At 45.2% G+C, this 22,169-nt stretch overlaps 2 protein-coding genes across 5 annotated transcripts in view; one reads left to right on the forward strand and one right to left on the reverse strand.

The window, feature by feature from the left end:
• Positions 1-8,346, reverse strand: part of CDHR3 (cadherin related family member 3) — a 257,056-nt gene extending 248,710 nt beyond the window's left edge. Inside the window, exon 1 of the mRNA XM_066354381.1 lies at positions 7,501-8,346. The gene's annotated coding sequence lies outside the window, so the exon portion shown is untranslated. The remainder of the gene's footprint in view (positions 1-7,500) is intronic.
• Positions 8,347-8,526: 180 nt separating this feature from the next.
• The window catches only part of ATXN7L1 (ataxin 7 like 1), a 278,049-nt gene continuing 264,406 nt past the window's right edge, over positions 8,527-22,169 (forward strand). For all 4 annotated transcript variants that reach the window (XR_010747497.1, XR_010747496.1, XR_010747498.1 and 1 more), the window contains exons 1-2: positions 8,527-8,722; positions 9,222-9,290. Coding sequence is in view for 1 of the 4 variants with exons in the window: in XM_066353681.1 (XP_066209778.1) it covers positions 8,542-8,722; positions 9,222-9,290 (250 nt within the window). In the remaining 3 variants the exon portion in view is untranslated. The remainder of the gene's footprint in view (positions 8,723-9,221; positions 9,291-22,169) is intronic.

Genomic DNA, 22,169 nt, shown 5'->3' on the forward strand with positions numbered 1-22,169 from the left:
GACCAGGTGGTGGTGCAGTGGATAAAGCGTTGGACTGGGACACAGAGGACCCAGGTTTAAATCTCCGAGGTCACCGGCTTGCGCGCAGGATCATTTGACTTGAGCGGGGGAGGGGGGGGGGCTCACCAGCTTGAGCGTAGAGTCATAGACACAACCCCATGGTCTCTGGCTTGAGCCCAAAGGTTGCTGGCTTGAAGCCCAAGGTCGCTGGCTTGAGCAAGGGGTCACTCGCTCTGCTATAGCCCGCTAGTCAAGGCACATATGAGAAAACAATCAATGAACAACTAAGGAGACTAAGGAGCCACAATAAAGAATTGATGCTTCTCATCTCTCTCCTTCCTGCCTGTCTCTATCTGTCCCTCTCTCTGTCTTTCTGTCTCTGTCACAAAAAATAAAAAGTAAAATAAGATATAGATAAATATACTCTTCTAGACCATCTTATAGAATACTATGTAGCTGTTTAAAAGAAGGAAGTACGTCTGTATGTAAAAACATATACATGGGGTCCTCTGGTTATGACAGCCTCAACATACGTTTTGAGTTTACAACGCTCACTCTCATAAAAACTTTAAAAAATCGAGACGTGAGTGTTTCAGCTTATGCCATTAGCATTGTACTTATGGACTACCTCGTACTTACAGACTAGCCTGGAACAATTCTTTAAGAAGTAGAGAGGCCTGTAACAGATCCTGTATCCTCTACATCAGCTGCTTCCTGAGATGAAACACCTGTAGCACCGTTAGAATCATCTCCAGCGTCTCCTGCATGTTCCTTAGGCAATCCTGATTCACCTGACCCAGTATCTCCAGCACCTTCTGCAGGTTCTCCTGCCTCTTTAGCTTCTTACTTCCGGTCGGTCACTGTCTCCCACCTTGCAATACCCCTTCCACTGTGCAAGCCAACCACAGGAATAAAGGGTAAGGAATTTTTTTTACACTCACTTTTTGTCATTTTTTTCTGTTACTACAGTACAGTGTACAGTACAGTACATTTATGTCCTTTTTCCTTTTCTGTGGCTTAGCTGTGTTTTTATGTTTTAGATTATAATTTTACAACTGTGTTATGATAGGTAAGTGACTTAGGCTACGTTGTGTTTCGATTTACACCAAAATTCTGGTTATGTCACTGTCGTAGGAACAGGACATGTCATAACCCGAGGACACCCTGTAATAGCATATGTGGGAAAAGAAAGCTGCAGGAAAATATCTGTTGCACCTGTTAATCTTATTTATGCTCATGTAAGGCTTCTTTCTCAGCCAAGGATTAAAAGAAAAATATACACAGACATATCTTCACATAATAATGCTACTGTATTCATTTTTTTTAAACATACACACACCAGCAATATCATCCACATCTGTAATGATAGAAAACGTATAGAAATGGTATAAAAAATATGCCTTTTGAACTTGGGTATGGGAATCGTCTGGGGGCAGGGGACATATTCATATGTGAGTTTTAGAATTCAATATGGTTCCTTTTACAGAAGGAAATACGTAAATATTTCTCAGGAAAAAACTGCAGAGACCCCACTCTGCTTACTGTGAAGACAACTGTCACATTGTCATGCAAAGGCAGTCTGTGTCCCCACAGCCGCTGCATTGGGCAGTTCCTTTACATAACAAAAGGTCTTAGAGGGTCTTCCCTGAACAAAGGGGTATTCATCCAGTCCTGGAGTCCTGATCCAGGGGAAGTTCCAGGCAGAAGCCACAGAGGTCTCCACCAGTTGATGCAGAGCAGCAGCCTCGTACAAAGGAAGGAGAAGGACATTTGTCAGCAGCAGCCACATGAGCCCTCCTAGCATCCGAGGGTTGTCTGCCTCTGACTGGCTGCTGCTGTCTCCTCAATGCATTCCAACCAAAGTAATAATCACAGCAGACAATTTTCCACTCTGTGCCGGGTCCTGTGCTGAGGCTCAACACCCAGAATCTCACTTAATCTTCACAACAGTCTCAAGAGAAGAGCCTTGGTACCCATTTATCAGATGGGGAAACCGAATTTCAGATGGATTAAGAAAGGTTCTCAAGCAAATGATTGAAGAGCAATTCTAATTTATGCCTGTCAATCTCAAACCTGTGCTTTGATCTCCACCCTGCATTGTGTCCTCAAACCAATTAAGTGGTTAGTTTGGAGGATTATGTGGGCCTTGTTCCAATTAATATGTGTCTGTTAATGTTAAATTTGTATTTATTTATATTTAATTTAAGAGTCCAAAGTGATTTCTAAAGAATGCTAAAGAGGGATGATCTTTTCTCCTGTCAAACCCCGAGAAAGAGCAGTGGTCAGGACAGGTGCTGCCTCTGCCCCACTCTGGGGAACACAGACCTGCTCCTGTAGCATCGGGTGGTTCCAAGGACCCCCACGTGATCAAAGGCACAGATGAATCACCAGGAGTGTCAAGGCAGCTCGTCCTCAAAATAATAACACGTTTGCATTTTTCTGCTGTAGTCAGAATGCAAATTTCATGTTTTTGTAGTTATATTTATTGAGTCCATGTTTATTCAGACCTGTCACATGACTAGGGCCCAATATTAACAAGCCTGGAATGCCTATGTTCTTTCCTGCTCCTGTTGCTACCAGAGGTCTTTTATCCCACTCCTTTTTGATCAGGCAGCATGTGCAGGGACAGGGAAGAAGCAGGCAACCTTGTCTAACAAGGCCAGGGAGATAGCACACCTGCCCTCCAGATGGAAAGAGCTTATATAAAAGGGAACAACGTATGCAACAAATTTCCCTCCAAATTACAATTCTCAGAGAGAGTGGGTTAGAGAAATAAATTTAGAGAGAAGAGTGGCAGATGGGATAGATGGATTCAATTAAGGCAAAGAACATCAAACAATTCCAAGGATGCCTCATTTTAATGGAACATGTCATTTTCTTCTTGTAGCCTCCAGGTAACTCGCAATAACAGTCTAGGTAGGAAGTAGGGTGCACACACAGCGCTTCGACCCCAGCAGGAGTTTAATATCCTAAAATGAGAGAGCTAATATGCCCTCTTTTCAATAATGTGGTCAAACAGCACATGAATCAGACTAAGCAGGCTGTGTACTTGATGCACATTTCTACAGAAACAAGTGTTATTCAAATTAAATAGGTGTTTTCCACTGTCATCTTCACTGAACTGATTTATTTGGTCTATGGGAGAATCTCCTTTTTAATTAAACCACTGTCAGTTTTTAAAGAAAGATAACAAAACAATAAAAATATGTATATCCCACCTGACCAGGCAGTGGCTCAGTAGATAGAGAGTCAACCTGGGATGCTTAGGACCCAGGTTTGAAATCCCGAGGTCACAGGATTGGGCTCATCAGTCTTGAGCGCAGGCTCATCAGCTTGGGTGTGGGATCGCTGGCTTGAGCGTGGGATCATAGACATGACCCCATCATCACTGGCTTGAGCCCAAAGGTTGCTGGCTAGAACCCCAAGGTCACTGGCTGGCTTGAGCCCAAGGTCAGTGGCTTGAGCAACGGGTCATTGGCTCTGCTGCAGACCCCCAATCAAGGCACGTATGAGAAGCAATCAATAAATAACGAGAAGTGCCGCAACTATGAGTTGATACTTCTCATCCCTCTCCCTTCCTGTCTGACTGGCCTTTTCTGCCCCTCTCTCTCTGTGTATATGCCTCTCTCTCTCAAAAAAAAAATTTTTTTTTACATCTTTTATCTTCCTAAACATTAATTATGAAGGTGTTATACCTTTGCTAGATAGTTTTATCACATAGATATTATGTTAACATGCTTTAAATTGTTGCAGGTCGATTTACTTCTATTAAGAATGCATAAGAGCCTGACCAGGCGGTGGCGCAGTAGATCAAGCATCAGACTGGGATGCAGAGGACCCAGGTTTGAGCCCCCGAGGTCGCCAGCTTGAGCTCAGGCTCATCTGGTTTGAGCAAAAGCTCATCAGCTTGGACCCAAGGTCGCTGGCTTGGGCAAGGTCTGCTGTAGCCCCACAGTCAAGGCATGTATGAGAAAGCAATCAATGAACGACTAAGGTGTCGTAATGAAAAACTAATGATTGATGCTTCTCATCTCTCTCCTTTCCTGTCTGTCTGTCCCTATCTATCCCTTTCTCTGACTCTGTCTCTGTAAAAAAAAAAAAAAAGAATGCATAAGATTTTTGTTGTCACAAACAGTATTTGTAACTATTTACTATCAAAAGGAATTCAATTCTGCAAAAACTTTGCAATACACATAGTTGACATATAAGTATAGTTGTGTATATAATACTATATATGCACTGTGTTGACCTGAATACTATACCCAACTGACCTCAATTTCCATCTAAAGTCAAGCGTGAAAGTCTAATAGTTTGATGAGCAATGCTTTCTTTATTCTCTGGCTCCTAGCAGTGCAATTTAATTGACAGCCATGTTATCATATTTACAAAATAATAGGTGGGTATAGTTTCACAAAGTTGGTATACAATACCAACTATCTCTGTAGTCAGTGGAGAACTTGCAGAAGGCTTAGAATAGAAATGCTATAATTATACTCTGTAACTAACTGTTCTGATTATCAGTTAAAATGGCAACGTATCCTGTGTTATTTTGTAGAGAAGCTAAATCACTTTTAGATTCTAGTCCATTCTTTACTAAGTTGCAAAGTAAAAATCCTCTCAGCTAGAAGAGAATAATATTTAGGCTTCACACTATCTTCAGGGTGCTGTGCAGAAATAACCTCTACTGGAGAAGCTCAGCTGGGAGAGTACACTAATGTTATAATATCGAACCACTGCCTTGTTTCTTGGCAATGGAGGTGCCCTGACTTCACCTAAGGAAAAGCCATCTTTGATTTTTTGAGTGGTTTAAAGTAGCTCCCAGGAGAGGAGACAGAATTTTCTGGAAGATCAAGTCACTGACTCCCAACCACTGGGCCTGCATCCTGTCTTCATTATTGACTCCACGTACCTCCAGGCGAGCAGGGTTGGAACAACCACCAGTGTGATGGCATTGCTATCAGTAGACTTGTTTCCAAAGTCACATTCTGACCTTGTCATTGGAGAACTCTTTCTAATAAGTAGTAATTGAGTTTAAATAGCAAAAACTTGAGTATCCAAAGGATAAAGATAAACTACAAAACTCAGAGTACAGGATATACTAGTGTAAACCAGTTCCACATAACTGGCAAAATGTTTTAGGAAAGATGATACACAATTCACAGGAAGCTCTAAAGAAGAACAAGAGAACACTGCTCAGGCTTTTCCTTTGTTAAACTTTTTTTCTAAGTTTTTTGTTATCCAATCACTTTATATTCGAGTCATTCTGTAGTAGTTATCTATTGCTATGTAACAAGTTACTCCCAAACTTAACAATTTAAAATGACAAGCATTAATTATCTCACAGTTTATGTGTGTCAGGAATACAGGCATGACTTAGCTGGGTGCCTCTACCTTCAGGTCCTCACAGCTGTGGGCCAGTGTTATGGTCTAATCTCAAGGCTCAACTGGAGGAGGAGAAGCTTTCAAACTCACTCATATGACGTGACAGGACTCAGCACCTCACCGGCTATTGGACTAAGAGCCTCAGGTCCTCGTTGACTGTTACCCAGAGGCCTCCCTCAGTTTCTTGCCACATGTGCCTCTCCTTAGGGAAGCTCACAACATGACAGCAGGCTTTTTTAGAGCAAGCCAATGAGAGCTAGATAGCAGCCACTGTCTTTTTGTAACCTAACCTCAGAAGTGACATCGCATCACTTCTGCCGTATTCTATTTGTTAGAAGTCATTAGGCTCAGCCCATCTGAAGGGGAGAGGATCACACAAGGGTATGAATACCAGGACATGGGAATCATTGGGGTCATCCTAGAGGCTGCCAACCACATCTTTCCTTGTATGCAAGACAACAGAGGAATAGATACCAAAATGGAAGGAAAATTGGAAAGAGGTAGGGGAAGAGGAAAATGTTCCAGGCTCTCATTACTTATGGCTTGCAGCTCTCTCTCTTTCTCTCATTTCCCCCAAATCCAAACACACAACATACTCTCTGATGAGGTGCTTTCTCTATTGAGTCTCTTATACCTGTCCCCCTTCTCTACTTTATGGGAGCACCGAAGTTCAGGCCTTCATTTCTTCACACTATCAATAGTGTAGCACTACTTTCCTAACCAGGTTCCATAGTGCAATACATCTTGGACATTAAGGCCAAAGTAATCTTTCTAAGTCATGCTTTCTACTTATCCTATGCTGCAAAAAGCCCATGTAGTGGCTTCCCATTGTCAAACAAAACCCCAAATCTTTAGGCTACCATTCAATGCCTTCCATAATTTGACCCAGGCCTGACTATACAAGCTCATCACCCCCAAACCCCAAGAGTAAACTACCATCTTAGATAAACCACACCCAACACCTAAACATACCACACTTACACACACCTTGAAACCTGCTAACAACATCAATCCCCCACCCTTGGCAAAACTAGCCTATGCCTTACCATTATAACCCCTTCCCAATTTCCAAGGTGCAAGGCAGATTCTATCTTCTCAGTGGCACATTTTCTGATTGATCACTGCAAAACTAGATTTCAGTTCCTCCTATGAACAGGCACAGCTCTGAAACACATCATTTACAACCCAGGCCAGTCACTGTGTACATGTCTCGTTTCCCAAGGAGTTGATAAGTTTCACATCTTTCTTCTTCCTCAGTAACCACCAGACTGTATCTCCCCCAGAGCTGGGCTGGGTCTCCTTTGTTTTCTTCTGCTGAGGGCAGCTGGTCCATGACAGGCAATATTTGTTGAAAAGATAGATGAATGGATGGATGGATGGATAGATGGATGGATGGATGGATGGATGGATGGATGGATGGATGGATGGATGGATGAAGGGGTGAATGAGTGTGAGGGAGGGAGGGAGGGAGGAAGGGAGGAAAGAAAGAAGGAAGGAAGGAAGGAAGGAAGGAAGGAAGGCAGGAAGGAAAGAAACGGTAAGCACAGGGCCTAGCATATCATGAGGTCAATAAGTAATAAATATTTGTTAACACCACTAATCCTTAAAATGAGAATTCTCCACCCAGTGGCACCTTGGCCACTTAGTGGTCCCTACATAAGGAACACTTCCAAACAGAGCAAAGGCAAATGAAATTTATCTGGGTATGACAAAATAAACCCATTCACACAAACATCACAACTGAAGACCAAACGCAGCTGCTCCTGCATTGCCCATCCTAACGCTGGCTCTGAGACACAGGATGCCAAGTGCAGGGAAATTCCATGGCTCAGCCAGGGCAGAACTCAAGTACAGAGCAACTTCAAATCAGTGCACTTTACCATGTAAAAACAAAAGTGGTAAGAATGAAAAGGGTGCTGGGAAAACAGAGGAAAAAGATATCTATTGTGGGGGAATGTTCATGTTTTGGGTAAGTCCCAGTAAACAAAAGGATTTTTTAAAAGAGACATACTAGGAGACCTTTTAAGGCCTTCATTGCATATCTCTAGTGAGAAAGGGGGAAATCTCAAATCAAAGAAATCACACGTGCAAATCCAGGGGAAATGGAAGGCTTCCTACCCAGCTGGCTAGAGCAGTTAACTGTAAAATGAATTCTCCCAGGAACCAGATTCCTGCGGTAGGTTTCAGGCTCTACTGCCGGCACAGTCCTCTCACCGTAGCGAGAGCCAAAAGTCCTCCAGAAGCTCGGCGTGCAGCGGCGGTGAATTCGCCCTCTTGCTCTCGTGGTCCGGGAGCAGTCTATGCCGCGGTTCTCTGCTCGCCGGCCGCGTGCAGACGTAGAGAATCTGGGGACACCCGGCGCTGAGTTTTGAACTTTGCATGTCCCACAGCCTGAGATGGGAACGCAGTTCCTCTCGCCCTAAACTCACCTGCTTTTTAGAACCACTTCCATCTACTCTCCGGCCTCAGTTCTCAAAGGAATCTGCAGAATCATCCACGGTCCAAGGTCCCACGTCAAAGAGAAGAAAGGGTAAAGAGGATGGTGACTGGGAGGCGAGGTCACCAGGATCCCTTCCCTGACTTAGAGTGGTCCTTGAGGGGAGGAGGTCGGGGTTACAGACCTTCTTGTCTCCATCCCATTAAGCCTTGCGGAGGCGCCTCGTTGCGGGCGTCAAGGACTAAGAGAGGGAAGGACACTCAGGAAAGGCTGCAGGCAAAAACTTTCCGTCCTCTACCTGCAACTCTGCGGAAAGACCACCCTTTCCATGGCCCCGGGTAGTGCCTCTGCTGGGTCAGCCCACGGTGGCCCCGCCCGGCCCTTCAGGGCCGCAGGGTGCAGGCAGCAGCTGCGGTGCAGCATCTCCGCACCCGGGCACGCGGCGACCTCCGCTCCTCCGCTCCTCCGCTCCTCGGCTCCTCGGCTCCTCCGCTCCTCCGCAGGCGGCGCTGGCCAGGCAGCACGGCCCCTCCCCGGCGGGCGCTCAGCGCCAGCCGCCTCTCTGCTGCCTCTGGCGGCCGTTCGCGCCGCAAACTGGGCTGATCGGCTGTGGGCGCTCGGGCGCCGGCGGCTCCTCCTCCTCTCTCCTCCTCCCTGCCTCTCTCCTCCCATCCCTCCCTCCCTCCCACTTTCAGAACACTCAATGTCGGAACGTTCCGAAGATGACGTCGGAGCGTTCTCGAATCCCGTGTCTCTCGGCTGCTGCTGCCGAAGGAACAGGGAAAAAGCAACAAGAAGGAAGAGCAATGGCGACACTGGATCGCAAAGTGCCCAGTCCGGAGGCGTTTCTGGGCAAACCCTGGTCCTCCTGGATCGACGCCGCCAAATTACACTGCTCCGACAGTAAGAACCCCACTGCCTCCTCCTCCTTTTATTATCCTGTAACCTTTCCATTCACCTAGAGCCACTGGGAAAAAGTGTGTGTGAGAGAGAGAGTGGCCCCCGGTGTCCTCCATGCTTCTCTCTCTCTCTTTCTAAATAAATACACACAGAGGCAGATCATCAACGCACAGAGAGAGGCCCTGCTGCCAGGGCTGTCTGTCTGTCTGTGCCCGGCTCCCCGTGGCAGCCCGCGGGGTGGGCTTTCACAGCCCCATGGTATATCCGTTTAAAAGGTTACTCTGTTGCTGCTTGCATAGTTTTTTTTTGGTACCTATGTGGGCCAGGTAGATGGAAATCCAGACTTGGGAGAAAACGTCGCATTGTCAGTTTTGGGAAGATTTTCTTATACAGTATATCAATCTGTTTGCAAATAAACACTCCCTCCCCACCCCCCTTGACTTTGGCTTTTTTCCCCCTTTTTTTCGCTTATTTTCTTTTTCCTTTTCTTTTTCATCTGCAGATGTAGATTTAGAAGAGGCTGGAAAAGAGGGTGGAAAAAGCAGGGAGGTTATGAGGCTTAATAAAGAAGGTAAGTGAAGCTACTGGCATTTTAGTGTTAGCATGTGTGGCAGAAATCTTCACAGGATTTTGACTATAATGTGAATTGTTCTGCTGGGTACAGAGTGACTAAGGCTTGTCAAAAATTGAGCACACCCAGGTGTCTACTGATTCTGTTAACTTCTTTCAAAGTATAAATACAACTGTGGGGGTAAAGGGGGAGACTGTTGGAGACAAAAGTTTACTGCACTTCAGCTGGAGTCCACGTTTGGACCTTCTGATGCCTATCTGCCATTCACATTTTCAACATCATTGCCAAAGTTGGGGGGTTGAAATCTGTGAAATGAGGAATGGGGCCTGCCTCACAAGCATCCCAACCTTCCTTGTAGGTAATACACAACAGTTTAATGGACCCCACATGGTCCGACATTCCAGCAGCTACTTCAATGCCGTCCACCGAAAGCCATTGTACATTGCAAACCTTTGCAGCAAGTTACATTTGCCCACTTTGTACTTGGTCACAGATCATTATGTAGCCAGCGGGGTCAGGGGCATCTGTGTGTGCAGCCCCCCAGCCAGTTGCCCATCTCTCTTTCCCCAGCATGGAAATACAGTATCTGAAATGGGACTCAGTGAGTAGATAAGTCATCCCAGACTGAGGCAGGCAAGTGAAGCCACAGCCTGCTGGAACTGGGTATCAAACACTCATGGTCGTCATAAATAAATCATATCCTGTGCATGTTTGCCAGCCTGCCATATGTAACTCTGGCCTATGGGTTCCATGTGGAGCAACTCCAGAGGCCACTTTATGCTGAACAAATGGATGCATTCATTTGAATTGTGATTTATTAACTGATGTCTTGTAAACATGGTTAGCTGAAATTGGGGGTGGGAGGATGGTGTAAGGGGCCAGAAGAGGTTGGTGGGAAGTATTAAAAAAGTTTAGCTGTAACTAGGCCATAGAAGCATTTCTCATCCCAGATGAATGAAGAAAAGGCCATTAGATTCCAAAGAATGGTCTCCCTCATAAACCAGGATATTATCCTCTAAGGCGCTTGAAACCTGCTTGGGAAAATGGAACTTATTTTGTGAATTGACACCTATGACAGTTGGTTTTCTGTACCTAATCATTTCCTGACCATATGAAGTCAGGAAAATTTGTGCTTCAGAAAAAATAACATGGAGGTTAAAATGCAGGCATATTCAAGGATAGTTCTCTAGCATAGTGGTTCTGCTAATTAAGTACTTTGATTGGGAATGAAACCTTATTCTAAAGATGTTTGCCTCTAAATATATTAGTGTGATCTTGACATGTCTTTTGGATGCATGAGGGAAGGAAGTCAAGTGGCCTTCTTACAAGTGGCAGCTTATTTGTGCTAAATGTCCATGAATGTTGGAAATGGGAAGAATCACTAGAGATCGTTTTTCTTCACAAACTCTTAATATCTTTAAACTGGCAATGGAACGGCTTCCATGAAAGAAGATGAGGTTGTGAAAACCTTTGAATTAAAGTTGAGTAAAAGTCATGGTATGGCACAGAATTGGCACCTTTCAGTCCTGGTGACCGATTATAACACAAAACTCATATTCTGCACCTTCCTCCCTGCTTCTGTTTCAAAAGACTCTTGTTCTCAGATTCTCTATGCCTCACGAGAAATAGATTCTTTTAAGGAAAAATGAAAAGCTCTTCTTTCCTCAGAATTCATAAGTGGTACATCCTGCTTATTATATCCTTTGTCCTGTAAAGATACAAAGATTTAGCTACCAATTATATGCATTTGCATTAAGGACACTGCTGTTCAATGTAACATGCAGTTGCTGAGTTCACCAAATAACCATGTTTAGGCTGAAATCTCTTTGTTCATAGGCCTGATGGAGCAGACTTTGATGAGCACTTCCTGAAGGTCTTTCTGGCATATGCACCCAGTTTTCTTTACAGCTAGAGTACACATAAACAAGATCTCTGACCCCCTCCTCCACTAACCGTGAGGAGAAATTTAAGGGTTGAGCTTGGACTCTGTCAGGGTGTTTGGTTCCAGGATCTCCAGAAACACTGGTTGCATTAGTCTCGCTGTGGGCTTTCTTGGAGTTATCAGATGGTCTTAGGAGGGAAGAGGTATGTTTGTGGGTAGGTCTCTGTGGGACACAGAGTGACTTAGGTATGATTCTGTTCATCTGTGTGTGTGAGCACACATAGTTTGACCATGATGCTGTTGGTAGTAAGCAGTTCTTGAGAAGAAATTCAAGCTTTAATAGCAATGAAAAAATAGCAATTGAGAAATGAAGGGAAGGGGTTGAGATTTTGATATGATTTTTTATTATGATAAACATAATATAAAATTTACCATTTTAACCATTTTAAAGTGTATAATTTAGTGGTACTAAGTACATTTACAATTTTGTACAATAACCACAACTACTCATTTCCCCAACTTTTTTATTATCCCAACCAGAAATCCTGTACCCATTATATAAATGACTCCCCAATCCTCTCTCCCCCCGCCCTGATAATCTCTATTCTATTTTCTGTCTCTGTGCAGTTGCCTATTCTCGATACCGTGAATAATAATATATATATGAGATATATGATATTTGTATACATCAGCAATGTCTGTCCCTTTGTGACTGACATTTCACTTAGCATAATGTTTTCATTGTTCATCCATGTTGTAGCATGTGTCAGAATTTCATTTTTATGGCTGAATAATATTCCACATACCGTATTTTGTTTATCCATCTATCTGTTGTTGGAGATTTGATTTTTCCCATCTTTTAACTATAGTGAATAATGCTGCTGTGAACATTGTTGTGAGATGAGGTTTTTTATAAACTAAGCTCAGGGAGGAAGGTTAGGCTTTGGAAATGTGAAGAAAATAATCATTTTGCCTTCTGTCTCCATCTGGCACAGCTTCAAAAGACACAGGAAGGACTTGCAGCCTTCTAAAATAACTTGATTGTGGTAATATAGTTCCTTCTCTGCTCCTCATCCCTTCTACCTTTTGTGCTTCAGTGCTCCCCCTGTTATCGATAGGAAGTATTAACTGCATGCTTTGAAATCTCTATAACAGAGTCTGCACATCAATGTTACTATCTCATCCAATGTTAGCTAAAATTACAGTCGAGGGATTTTGCAAATAATTTTGAACCTCGCCAAATCATCACCTGGGTTCAGAAGGTGCTACTAATTCCATATTGAATGTGATCACACGGGTTCGCATTGAGGGCAGCCTGGCATGGGGAAGGGATCCAGAGAGAGGGATTGAGTCAGCTTCCCAAGTGCCCACACATGACCTTGGGAACATCACGTCCTTTCTCGGGGCCTGTTCTCTCACATGTGAAGTACGGCAGTGAGGTTAAACATCCTCTGAGGTCCCGTTGAACCTCTGAACCTAAGTTTCTCTATTGAATGTACCCATACTTGAGATACAGTCAGACAAGACAGGCTATTCTTGAGAAAGAAAAAAGAAAAAAAAATCAGGGCCTCATATTAAAAACATCTTAAACTACTGCATACTGGGTTGATTTCTTCATAATCTCTTGGTGGCAAAAATCACTGCAGCTCATATACAAGCATATTCTGCTGCAAATAGTTGTGAATGGTATATGGCCTTGACTTTGGAATGATTGAAGGTTTGAGTCCAAAACCCAGGGTGATGTGTTCCCTGTGGAGAGTGAGTTGACCTAGTTCAGCTTGGGTCAGTTAGACACTTAGATTTCCTGAGAGGAGGGGACCCAGAGCCTTGTTAGCCTAATCTAAGATAGTAAATGTATTTATGAAAAAGAATTCCAAGTAAGGCCATTCATCCAGCTAACCTTTTAAGATAATTTTCTCTCTAGCTTTGTAGATTTATCTGAAGACCTTTCTTTTAAGCTAATTGGGAGAAAGCTTTATGAAATAGAAAGATGCTTCCCTTTTCTAATTGACTCACCTGAACTTTTTTTTTTAAGAATGCCAATTCATGAATAAGGAGCAGGGTGCACACGGCTCATGAGTGTCCTGAACTGTGTAAAACAGATAACAACAGGCTTGTTGTGCGGCTTAACAGAGATAATACAGAAGGGCTTAGCACAGCGGTTCTCAACCTGTGGGTCGTATAATAAATATGTATTTTCCGATGGCTTTAGGCGACCCCTGTGTTTTGGTCGTTCGACCCCCGCCGGGGTCACGACCCACAAGTTGAGAACCGCTGGCTTAGCATATAGTAAGCATTTTGCCTTTATTTTTTTTAATGTTATAATGATTATCATCATAATTTATGAATGAAGCTAATTCTAGGAAGCATTATTATTATAATCATTGATGGTTTTAGTTTATCTTTTCCAAACATTACTTAGATCAGAAAAGATAGACTATCAGAAATTTTTAGTTTTAGAGTAAACCATGTTATGATTTTATAAAGCTAATGATTTTTTAAAAACCAGCTTTAGAGGAATACAACTGATAAGTAGTCATTGTTAAGTCTTATCAAGAGCTAGAGAAAATATTCAAGCAGTTGTGGGCGTATGGCTAAGAAGGGTTTACAAAGATCTTTCTGGGTCTGGGAAATCTAAAAACAATTTTTAAAAAGATCAATAAGTTGTTTTATCCGATCACTGAGAAAAGAGAATTCTTAATAGATCCTTCTTTGGGTCTTTTGGAACCCTACACTAGGTCCTTCGGGCATTTTTGTCTGTGTTGATGTTCCCAGATGTTTTGATTTGATGTAGGTAAATGTGGAATGCTTCCAATTTGAAATCTGTTCTGGAGCCAGTAAAATCTTGCTGTGACTGTAAGCATTTGCGTTCCTCCTGAGATGCTGGTGGAATTGGGCTGGAACACAGTCAGTTCAGGTTTAGGAGTCTGGCAGTATGGCTGGATGGGAACAAATTGGAGGAAAAGATGGCAACTGACCTGCTAAGAATAAAGTGTTCTTAGAATCCAAGCCAGGGGAGCCAGCGACAAGTGGTGGAGATTTATGGGAAACTGCGGTGCGCTACCCTTTATCATTATACAGACAACTGCTTTATCTATGCTAATAGGAGATGGGAAGACACAAATCCACAGATTACACAGATAAACCTCATTTTGCCATTAATTTCAACTTCTTTTTCCATTAAGCCTACCTTCCTCCCCCTTTGCTAACAATCAGCAACATTGTTCATTTTGATGGTTCATTATCAGCTCTCTTATCTTGCCCAGCCTTTGGGATGAAAGGCGGGAGAGATGGACTGAGGGTGGTAGGGAGGAAAGGTGGAAAGGAGAAGTAAGGGCTCGCAGAGTGAATAAGCCCTACAGTTGTGCCCAGCCGATGGCGAGGGGACTCTCTGTGGCCAGGACAGCAGGCCTGAGAGAGGGCCTTTCCAAAACCATCTAGTTTTGAAAATATAAAGCTTCTACTATCTCTATACATACATGTATTTCTATGAGCCTGGGTTTTCTTGTAGAGAAAATGTGGCTCTGGCTCCATCCAAAACAGGATGGTAGGCAGCACGGGCATACTTTGGAACTCTATATGATGTGCTAGGTTCTTATCAGACCTCATTCTACAAGAATGATTTTTTTAATCTCTAGAAGATGTAGACTGTTACATACACACATATTTGAATGCTTATTTTTTTCTTTTTATTAAGTGAGAGGCAGGGAGGCAAAAACAGACTCCCTCATGCGCCCCAACTGAGTTCCACCTGGCAAGCCCCCTACCAGGCAATGCTTTTCCTGTCTGAGCTGCTGCTCCATTGTTCAGCAACCGAGCTACTTTAGTGCCTGAGGTGGAGGCCACCAAGCCATCCTCAGCGCCCAGGGCCAACTTTGCTTGAACCATTCAAGCCGTGGCTGTGGGAGAGGAGAGAGAGAGAGAAAGATGGGACGGATGGAGAAGCAGATGGTTGCTTCTCCTGTGTGCCCTGATCAGGAATCGAACCGAGGACTTTCATACACTGGGCCAATGCTCTACCACTGAGGCAGCTGGCCAGGGCCATTTCTTGTTTTTTTTAAATAATGTTTATATGTTATGAAATTCAAAAGGTTAGGCGTCCATATCAGTCCATCAACGTGGCACGATACTTGAAGCTTCTGGGTATCTTGCTTATTTTTTAATACCCTCTTCTGCTTTCGTGGCCTCTGTCATGTCCCTGAGACTGAGTGACTCTCAGTGCACCAGCACTGAGCTGGGCCTGGGGACACAGTGGCAAAAAGCACAGCTCTGCCTCTTGGCCCCGCCATCCTAGCAGCACAGGCACTCTGAAATTCATGGCATCAGGTCTGTGGCGAGTACTCTGGAAGGGGAAGTTGGGCTGCTATTGGAAGGTGTGGCAGGAGGACCTAATCTAGGTTAGGGCTCAGTGGAGGCCTTCCTAAGGAAATTTTATTTACACTAAAACCTGGAGGATGAATGAAAGTTATTTATGTGCAGGGCTGGGCAGGGTGGAATTAGAGGAAACATGAAGGCCCAAAGTGTGAAAGAATATAGAATGCTCTAGAAACTAGAGAGTGTGTTACTCAGAGTGAAGCTAGCAAAGCTGAGAATAGTATAGATGTTCTCTGCAGTGGCACGATTTCTCTAGGTGGGGGCTGTCCTTTGAATGGGAGGAAGTTTTGCAACATCTTTGGCCTCTACCAATGGATTCTTCCAATTTGAAACAACCAAAATGTATCCATACATTGCCAGAACCCCCAAAGGGAACAAACTTACACTGATAGTCACTGATGTAAGGTGAGGCTCAAGGCCAAGAATACAAGAAAAAGATGCTAAGGTATTCGCAGAAATATTCTGCAACTCTCTGTCTATGACTTAGACTACGTTGCAGGTGAGGTGGCCCTGGTGAATATTCAACAGGTGTATACACAGCTCTGATTTCCCTCTGGCACCGGGCTACATTCGAGAGGGTCTAAAGAGAGAGAAGACTCCATCCCTCAAAGATCTCTCCCCTGAAGGTTTCCCAAGTGACTTGTCCAAACCTTCAGCTCTATTCTACAGAAAACAGTGACAGTGATGAGCTTCAAGTTCTAATACTGGGTAACCCATCCTCCCTCACAGTGGGTAGAGGAGACCCCGAGCCATCAATGGTGATGATGGCCTTTATTATATAGTTGCCTCTGATGTCAAGAGCACCATGGTGAAACAGTAAGGATTTTGGTTTAAAGTCATGTGGAAAATACTGTTGGCATTCTGTGCAGTGTGATTGCCCATGGGACTTGTCTGAAATGGGGTACATGTGACAGAGCAGAGTGGCTGGTTCCAGGGTTTCTGTGTTACGGATTAGAAAATAGGAAGGGCAGAGGCGGGTCTGATTCCTGGGGGCTTCTGACCTGTGTGCCACATAATCTACGGCCTGCCTGGCTAGACGTCACTTCTGACCTGTGTGCCACATAATCTACGGCCTGCCTGGCTAGACGTCACTCTGACCTGTGTGCCACATATTCTACGGCATGCCTGGCTAGACGTCACTCTGACCTGTGTGCCACATATTCTACGGCATGCCTGGCTAGACGTCACTCTGACCTGTGTGCCACATATTCTACGGCATGCCTGGCTAGACGTCACTCTGACCTGTGTGCCACATATTCTACGGCATGCCTGGCTAGACGTCACTCTGACCTGTGTGCCACATATTCTACGGCATGCCTGGCTAGACGTCATTTTCACTCTAGCCAGCAGTGTACAGGGGCTTGCTGTCCCTGCTTCCGAAATGATTTAGAAAAGTTAGGCGGATTTGGTGTCTGTGTGGTATCCTGTGTACATAGTGTATGTATCCTTTGGGCTAACCCTTTGTTCATGGTGCTTTGTTTAATTTGTGACATGCTTCGGAAGTCTACGTAAATGATATAGCAGACACAGTGAGACCCCGTCCTGGTCAACCCCTTTTATCCAAGGGCCACAGAGGTGGCCCAGCATTCAAATCCAGAAACTATAATCCTTTAGTGACTACAATAAGAGTGACATCAACAAGATGATGATGTAGGTCATTCCTGGCTTTTCTCCTCCTCACAAGAAGAACAGCTAACAACTATTTATGGACAAGACACCACTGAGAAAATCCTAGAATAAGGGGGAGGCGCTGGAGCAGCCTCTGGACCACAGACAGAGACAGACAGTGTGAGAGGTGCAGCCACACGCTGACCGCTGCCCTGACCCGAGGCCCTGCAGCTCCGCCCTGCAGATCTCCCCTGGCCCTCAGCTCCTCCAGCGTGAAAGGGAGCCAGGGGAGACATCCAGCTCCTCTGGTATGGGGGGCACTTCTTGGGAGCCCACAATTGGTCTCACCTCAGGAGGATCATGAGGGGAGTCTGTGGGACTTGACCACTGGAAGTCTGATTGCGACTGTAGTAATCAAATGTAGCCATAATGGAGAGGGAGAGGATGGCCTATGGGCTAGCCTTTTAATGAGTTGCAGAAACTAAATATCAAGAAACTAACTTCCATGTCTCTCTCTCTCTCAAAATTCTTGGTGCGATTTTCTGCTGTTCACGGGCTCCCAGCTAAGGCTGTTTGGCTGACTCTCCTGCTCTTCAATGGCAGAGCTCAGATTGGCCACTTCAGCCAGATGGACCTGGATTTGGACCCTGAGGCTCTTGAACTAATGATGAGAGCCAGGAAACCCTCCCTGCCCATGGGCTGAGCTGAGGCCCCTCTCAGGGGCTAGACTTGGTTCACCCAGGTGCCTGTAAGCAAGGTTGGAATTCTGCTGTGGGGAAGCTTTTGTTTTCATGTAGAGGCTTTACCCTCCTACCTGTGGTTTCATAACTCAATTCTGCTTGCCAATTTTAGGGATCGGGTGCTTAAATAAAAAAAAAAGAAACCAAATAACTATTCTGTAGGGCAGGATAGAGTGACACCAGGTCATTGTAGTGGAAAGGATAAGAGTGACTAGGTGATGAGTTCTTTGAACACAGAAGCAGTTAGTTATCAGGGTTCCTGCTCTGTGAAGATAGTTGTTCCCTGAACACAATGCAAGGACACCTTCAGCTGGGGGCCGGCGGGGGTGGTGTGTTGCTGTATGACCCTACTATAACATACCAGTAGGTCATGGAGTCCTGGGGTGGGGCTGGGCTAGGGAGACGGGACACCCAAACTGATGACACTAACCAGTATATGGAACATGGTCAAGACACATTCCTACTTCGGTCCTATCAGACCAAGGTAGTATTTCCTCTTTTTAAGAGTATGTTGGATTCCAAAAGGGCAAATACTGTATGATTCCACTAGTGAGGTTCCTAGAATATTACATTTATAGAGACAGAGAGTCAAATGGTAGTTGCCAAGGGCTGGGGGGAGGGAAAGTGGAGAATTAGTGTTTAATAGGTACAGAATTCTAGTTGGGAAAGATGAAAAAGTTCTGGAAATGAATGGTGGTGACAGTGAACTATACACTTACAAATGACTGAAATGGTAAATTTTATGTTGTGTACATTGTACCACAGTGCACTGGCAGTGCAGAGTAGCAAGTTCCATAGAGTTATTTAAATCTTGACTCAGTGACTTACTAGCTATGGAGAAAGAAGTTAAGCAAAGATAACTTTTCAGAGCCTCAATTTCCTCATTTTTAGAATAGTAATATAGTAGCTCTCAAGGTTGTTGTGAAAATAAATGGGATGCTGTCTGGCATACAGTAGGTACTCATTAATGTAAGCTATTGTTATAATTGTTCCTATCACCAGGCACTTGGTTCCTCTTGCTTGCCTAGGAAAGCTGCCACTTTCAGGGAACAGATGACATCATTACTGCTCCAGGAGTATGCCTGGGGTTCACTAGGCACCTTCAGTCAACATTTTGTTCCTGGTTCTTTAAGAATACCAGGACTAAAAACGAAAGGAGTTGGACGGAGGTCCCTGTGCTCTTAGCTATCAAGAGTGAATCAGTTTCAGTTTTCCAGAGTGTGGTCATTTGGGGAGCTCGCTTTGAAATCTCCAGGGGCTTAGCATCCGAGGTTGTGGTCCTACTAAAGCAGGCCGGGGCGGGGTGCAAGGACAGGCTTTGGAAACAGGCTCCCGAGGTGGCTCTGGTGTTCACTGGACTTTGAGAACCACTGTTCACTGGATACAAGTAGTGGCTCTCAACCCTGGCCACCTTGAGAATCCTTTGTGAAGCTTTTTAAAAGTAGAGACACCAGGACCACTCCTAGAAGTTTGTATCCCATAGGTTCAGTTTAAGGGGTTCTGGGGAACTGCTGCTGTGTTTTTAAAAGTCCTAGCTGCCATTTACTGGGCAGTGACCAGTTGTGTAGCACAAAGCTAAATGCTCATTTAATCTTCATGAACACCCTCTGAGGCAATTCCTATTATCAACCCCATTTTAGAGATTGGGAAACTGAGGCTCACAGAGGTTAAGGTTTTTATACAATGTAATACAGCTGGGAAGTAGTAGAGCTGAGATCTGAACCCAGTGACAGGCTGATTCCAGTGGCTGTACTCATTAATTACTGGGTCATAACGTTGTCAGAATCAGGGTGAGGACTGAACTGAGGCAGGTGGGGCACCCCAGGCACACATTTAAGAAGGCGCGCACACAGGCTCCTTCAGGTGCAGAGTGAGGCCCCTTAAATGTTGCACCCGGGGTGCCTCACTGCTTCAGCTTAGTACCAGCTCTGCCTAGAAGAACATGTTCTTTAAGCAAAATGGTTCCAGTCTCTTCCCCCTGGTGCGTGTAAGCCAGTGGCCCACTGCTAGCGCCCCAGGCTCCCCCTCAGTGAAATGCTTTCTCATCCCAGGGCCTCAGGTTTGGGTCGGAGCCCTGGCCTCCGGGAAATCGGAGGAGATGACTCAAACTGTTCCTTTTTGGGAAAAGGTGTTAGCAAGATGGTTGCCAAGCAACTCCAGGAGCATCTATCTTACAGTGATGATTTCTCTCTCTCTTTTTCCCCGTTTGAACATCTTCTAGGCCGCTTTTCAGTTTCCCTCTTGGCATTGGGATTGTTAGTGTTTTCACGGAGGGTGCACTCCTTTATATGATGAAATGGAAATAGCTTTTCAATCCCTGCTGCTTAGACATGTCCCTTTGATGGGTGATGCCCCTGCTAAGTGGGTGTGGAAGACCTTTCCCTTCTTCAGCTGCAGCAATGCTCTACTTGTCACTGGCTCTGAGGGGCAGTGACAAAGATGATTCTTTGATTGGAATGGCTGACAAAGGCACAGATTGCATCTCTCACGTGAGGGTGGGGGATGTGGTAATGTCAGGTTCATGACTGTGGGTTTCACCTACTCTCTATTAACCAGCGCACTTAGCATTTCCTACTACATGATCTGGCTGATTGGGGGAGCTGGTGTTCCTCTCTCTCTCTCTCTCTTTTTCCAGAGACCAGGAGAACCCTTGACATGTGTCTCCTCTTTAGTGCTGTCCCCTCTCCTATTCAGTTGCCTCATCAGTATGGGATTTCTTTGACAGGCCCCAGACCCTTGGTCTGCTGGTTAGTGTGATCTTTCTAGTGAGGGCCAAGGGCTTGTGGGCTGGAGCATCTTTTACACATGACAGAATCTGCCCAGACTGGCAGGAAGAAAGGAAAATACCAGGAGAGTGAAACTGCTCTCGTTTGGGTGAGGTTGGCTCCATTTGGCCTCCCACCAGTGACAGTCCGATTAGCTGGTCCCCAGATGCCAGGCTTCTGTTCCCTTCCTCACAATCCTTTGCAGAAGCGGGGCAGGACCTCAAGAGAGCAGAACGGAGCCACGCCCTACCACTTCCAGAGCTCAGACCAAACACCCAGTGGCAGAAGACAATTGGAAATAGAGATCAGCCTGCTTTATGCAAACCCAATATATAACAATCCAGCCTTAGATTAGGAGGCTCTTTGCTTTCCAGATGTACTTACTGGGATTTTCATTAAATAGTGGACTGTCCTAGAGCTCTTTGAAAACCCTATTTTCTATAGCAAGGTTTGGGTGACACCCACTCGTAGGCCACTCCTGCCCGCTCCTGCCGCCTCCTCCCTGCAGCTGGCTCTGTTGGCTCACCCTGCAGATGGTCCTGTGTGTGGATCCTGGCGGTCTGACGCCAGTCTTGCCCTCTCCTCCCAGAGCGCCCACTCGGCCCTCGGCTGGGCTGCATCGGACAGCCCCTCCCCTTGTGGGTGCCTTTGCTTTCCGCCAGACCCCTGGCGACCGAGAGCAAGCGTGGAGCCTTCTCTGTACCATCCCTCATCCGTTCTCTTCAGGAAAGCCCTCCCCCTTCCTCCTACCCTGTCCTCCCCATCTTAAGAGCAATTCTCTGCACCTCTTCATTTCCTTCTGCTCCCTCGGCCCCCACCCCAGGCTAGCCTGCCTCATCTGCCTAGATTTTTGTAATAACTGCTTAATTGATCTCCCTGTCTCCATCTTCTCCACATACCACTTCAAAATTAACCTTCTGAAAAGTCACGTTTTATCCAGTTGTTCCTCAAGTGAAAACCTTTCATCACTTCCCCACCGACCACATTTAATACAGCATTCCAGGTCCCCTGCGCCTCAGACCTGTCAATCCTGAGGGCTGTTTGCCCAGCACAGCCCTTTGGACAAGCCATGCTTCTTCCTGGTCCCAGTCTTTGCCTCTGTTGGGCCCGCCCCTTCTAGAGCCTTCCTCTCCAATGACTGTTCCTCACTCTGCAGGTCTCGGGCCACACTCCCTCTCTCAGGAAACCCTCCCCAGCACCCCAGACCTCCTCTGGGCCCAGTACTGTACCCGTCATGCACTTTGGCCCCTAAATCTTACACTTTATGGCCGTTTTATTGTCGATACCAATCCGTTGTTTATGGGATGCCTTATTTTCACGACTGTATTCTAAATCCTGAAGAGGTAGGCATGAGCAACTGTGTCTCCCCTTTTTCCTTCCTGGGTTATTTTTCAACCAGTACAGTGTTGCAGATTGACTGTGCATCCAATTTATTTTTCAGGTATAGTTCTTGATATACCTGTAGTTTTGTTCTCTCCTTTTTAAATTGTGGTAAAGTACAAATAACATG

This window comes from Saccopteryx leptura, chromosome 12, assembly GCF_036850995.1.
Source record: "Saccopteryx leptura isolate mSacLep1 chromosome 12, mSacLep1_pri_phased_curated, whole genome shotgun sequence".
Lineage (NCBI taxonomy): Eukaryota > Metazoa > Chordata > Mammalia > Chiroptera > Emballonuridae > Saccopteryx > Saccopteryx leptura.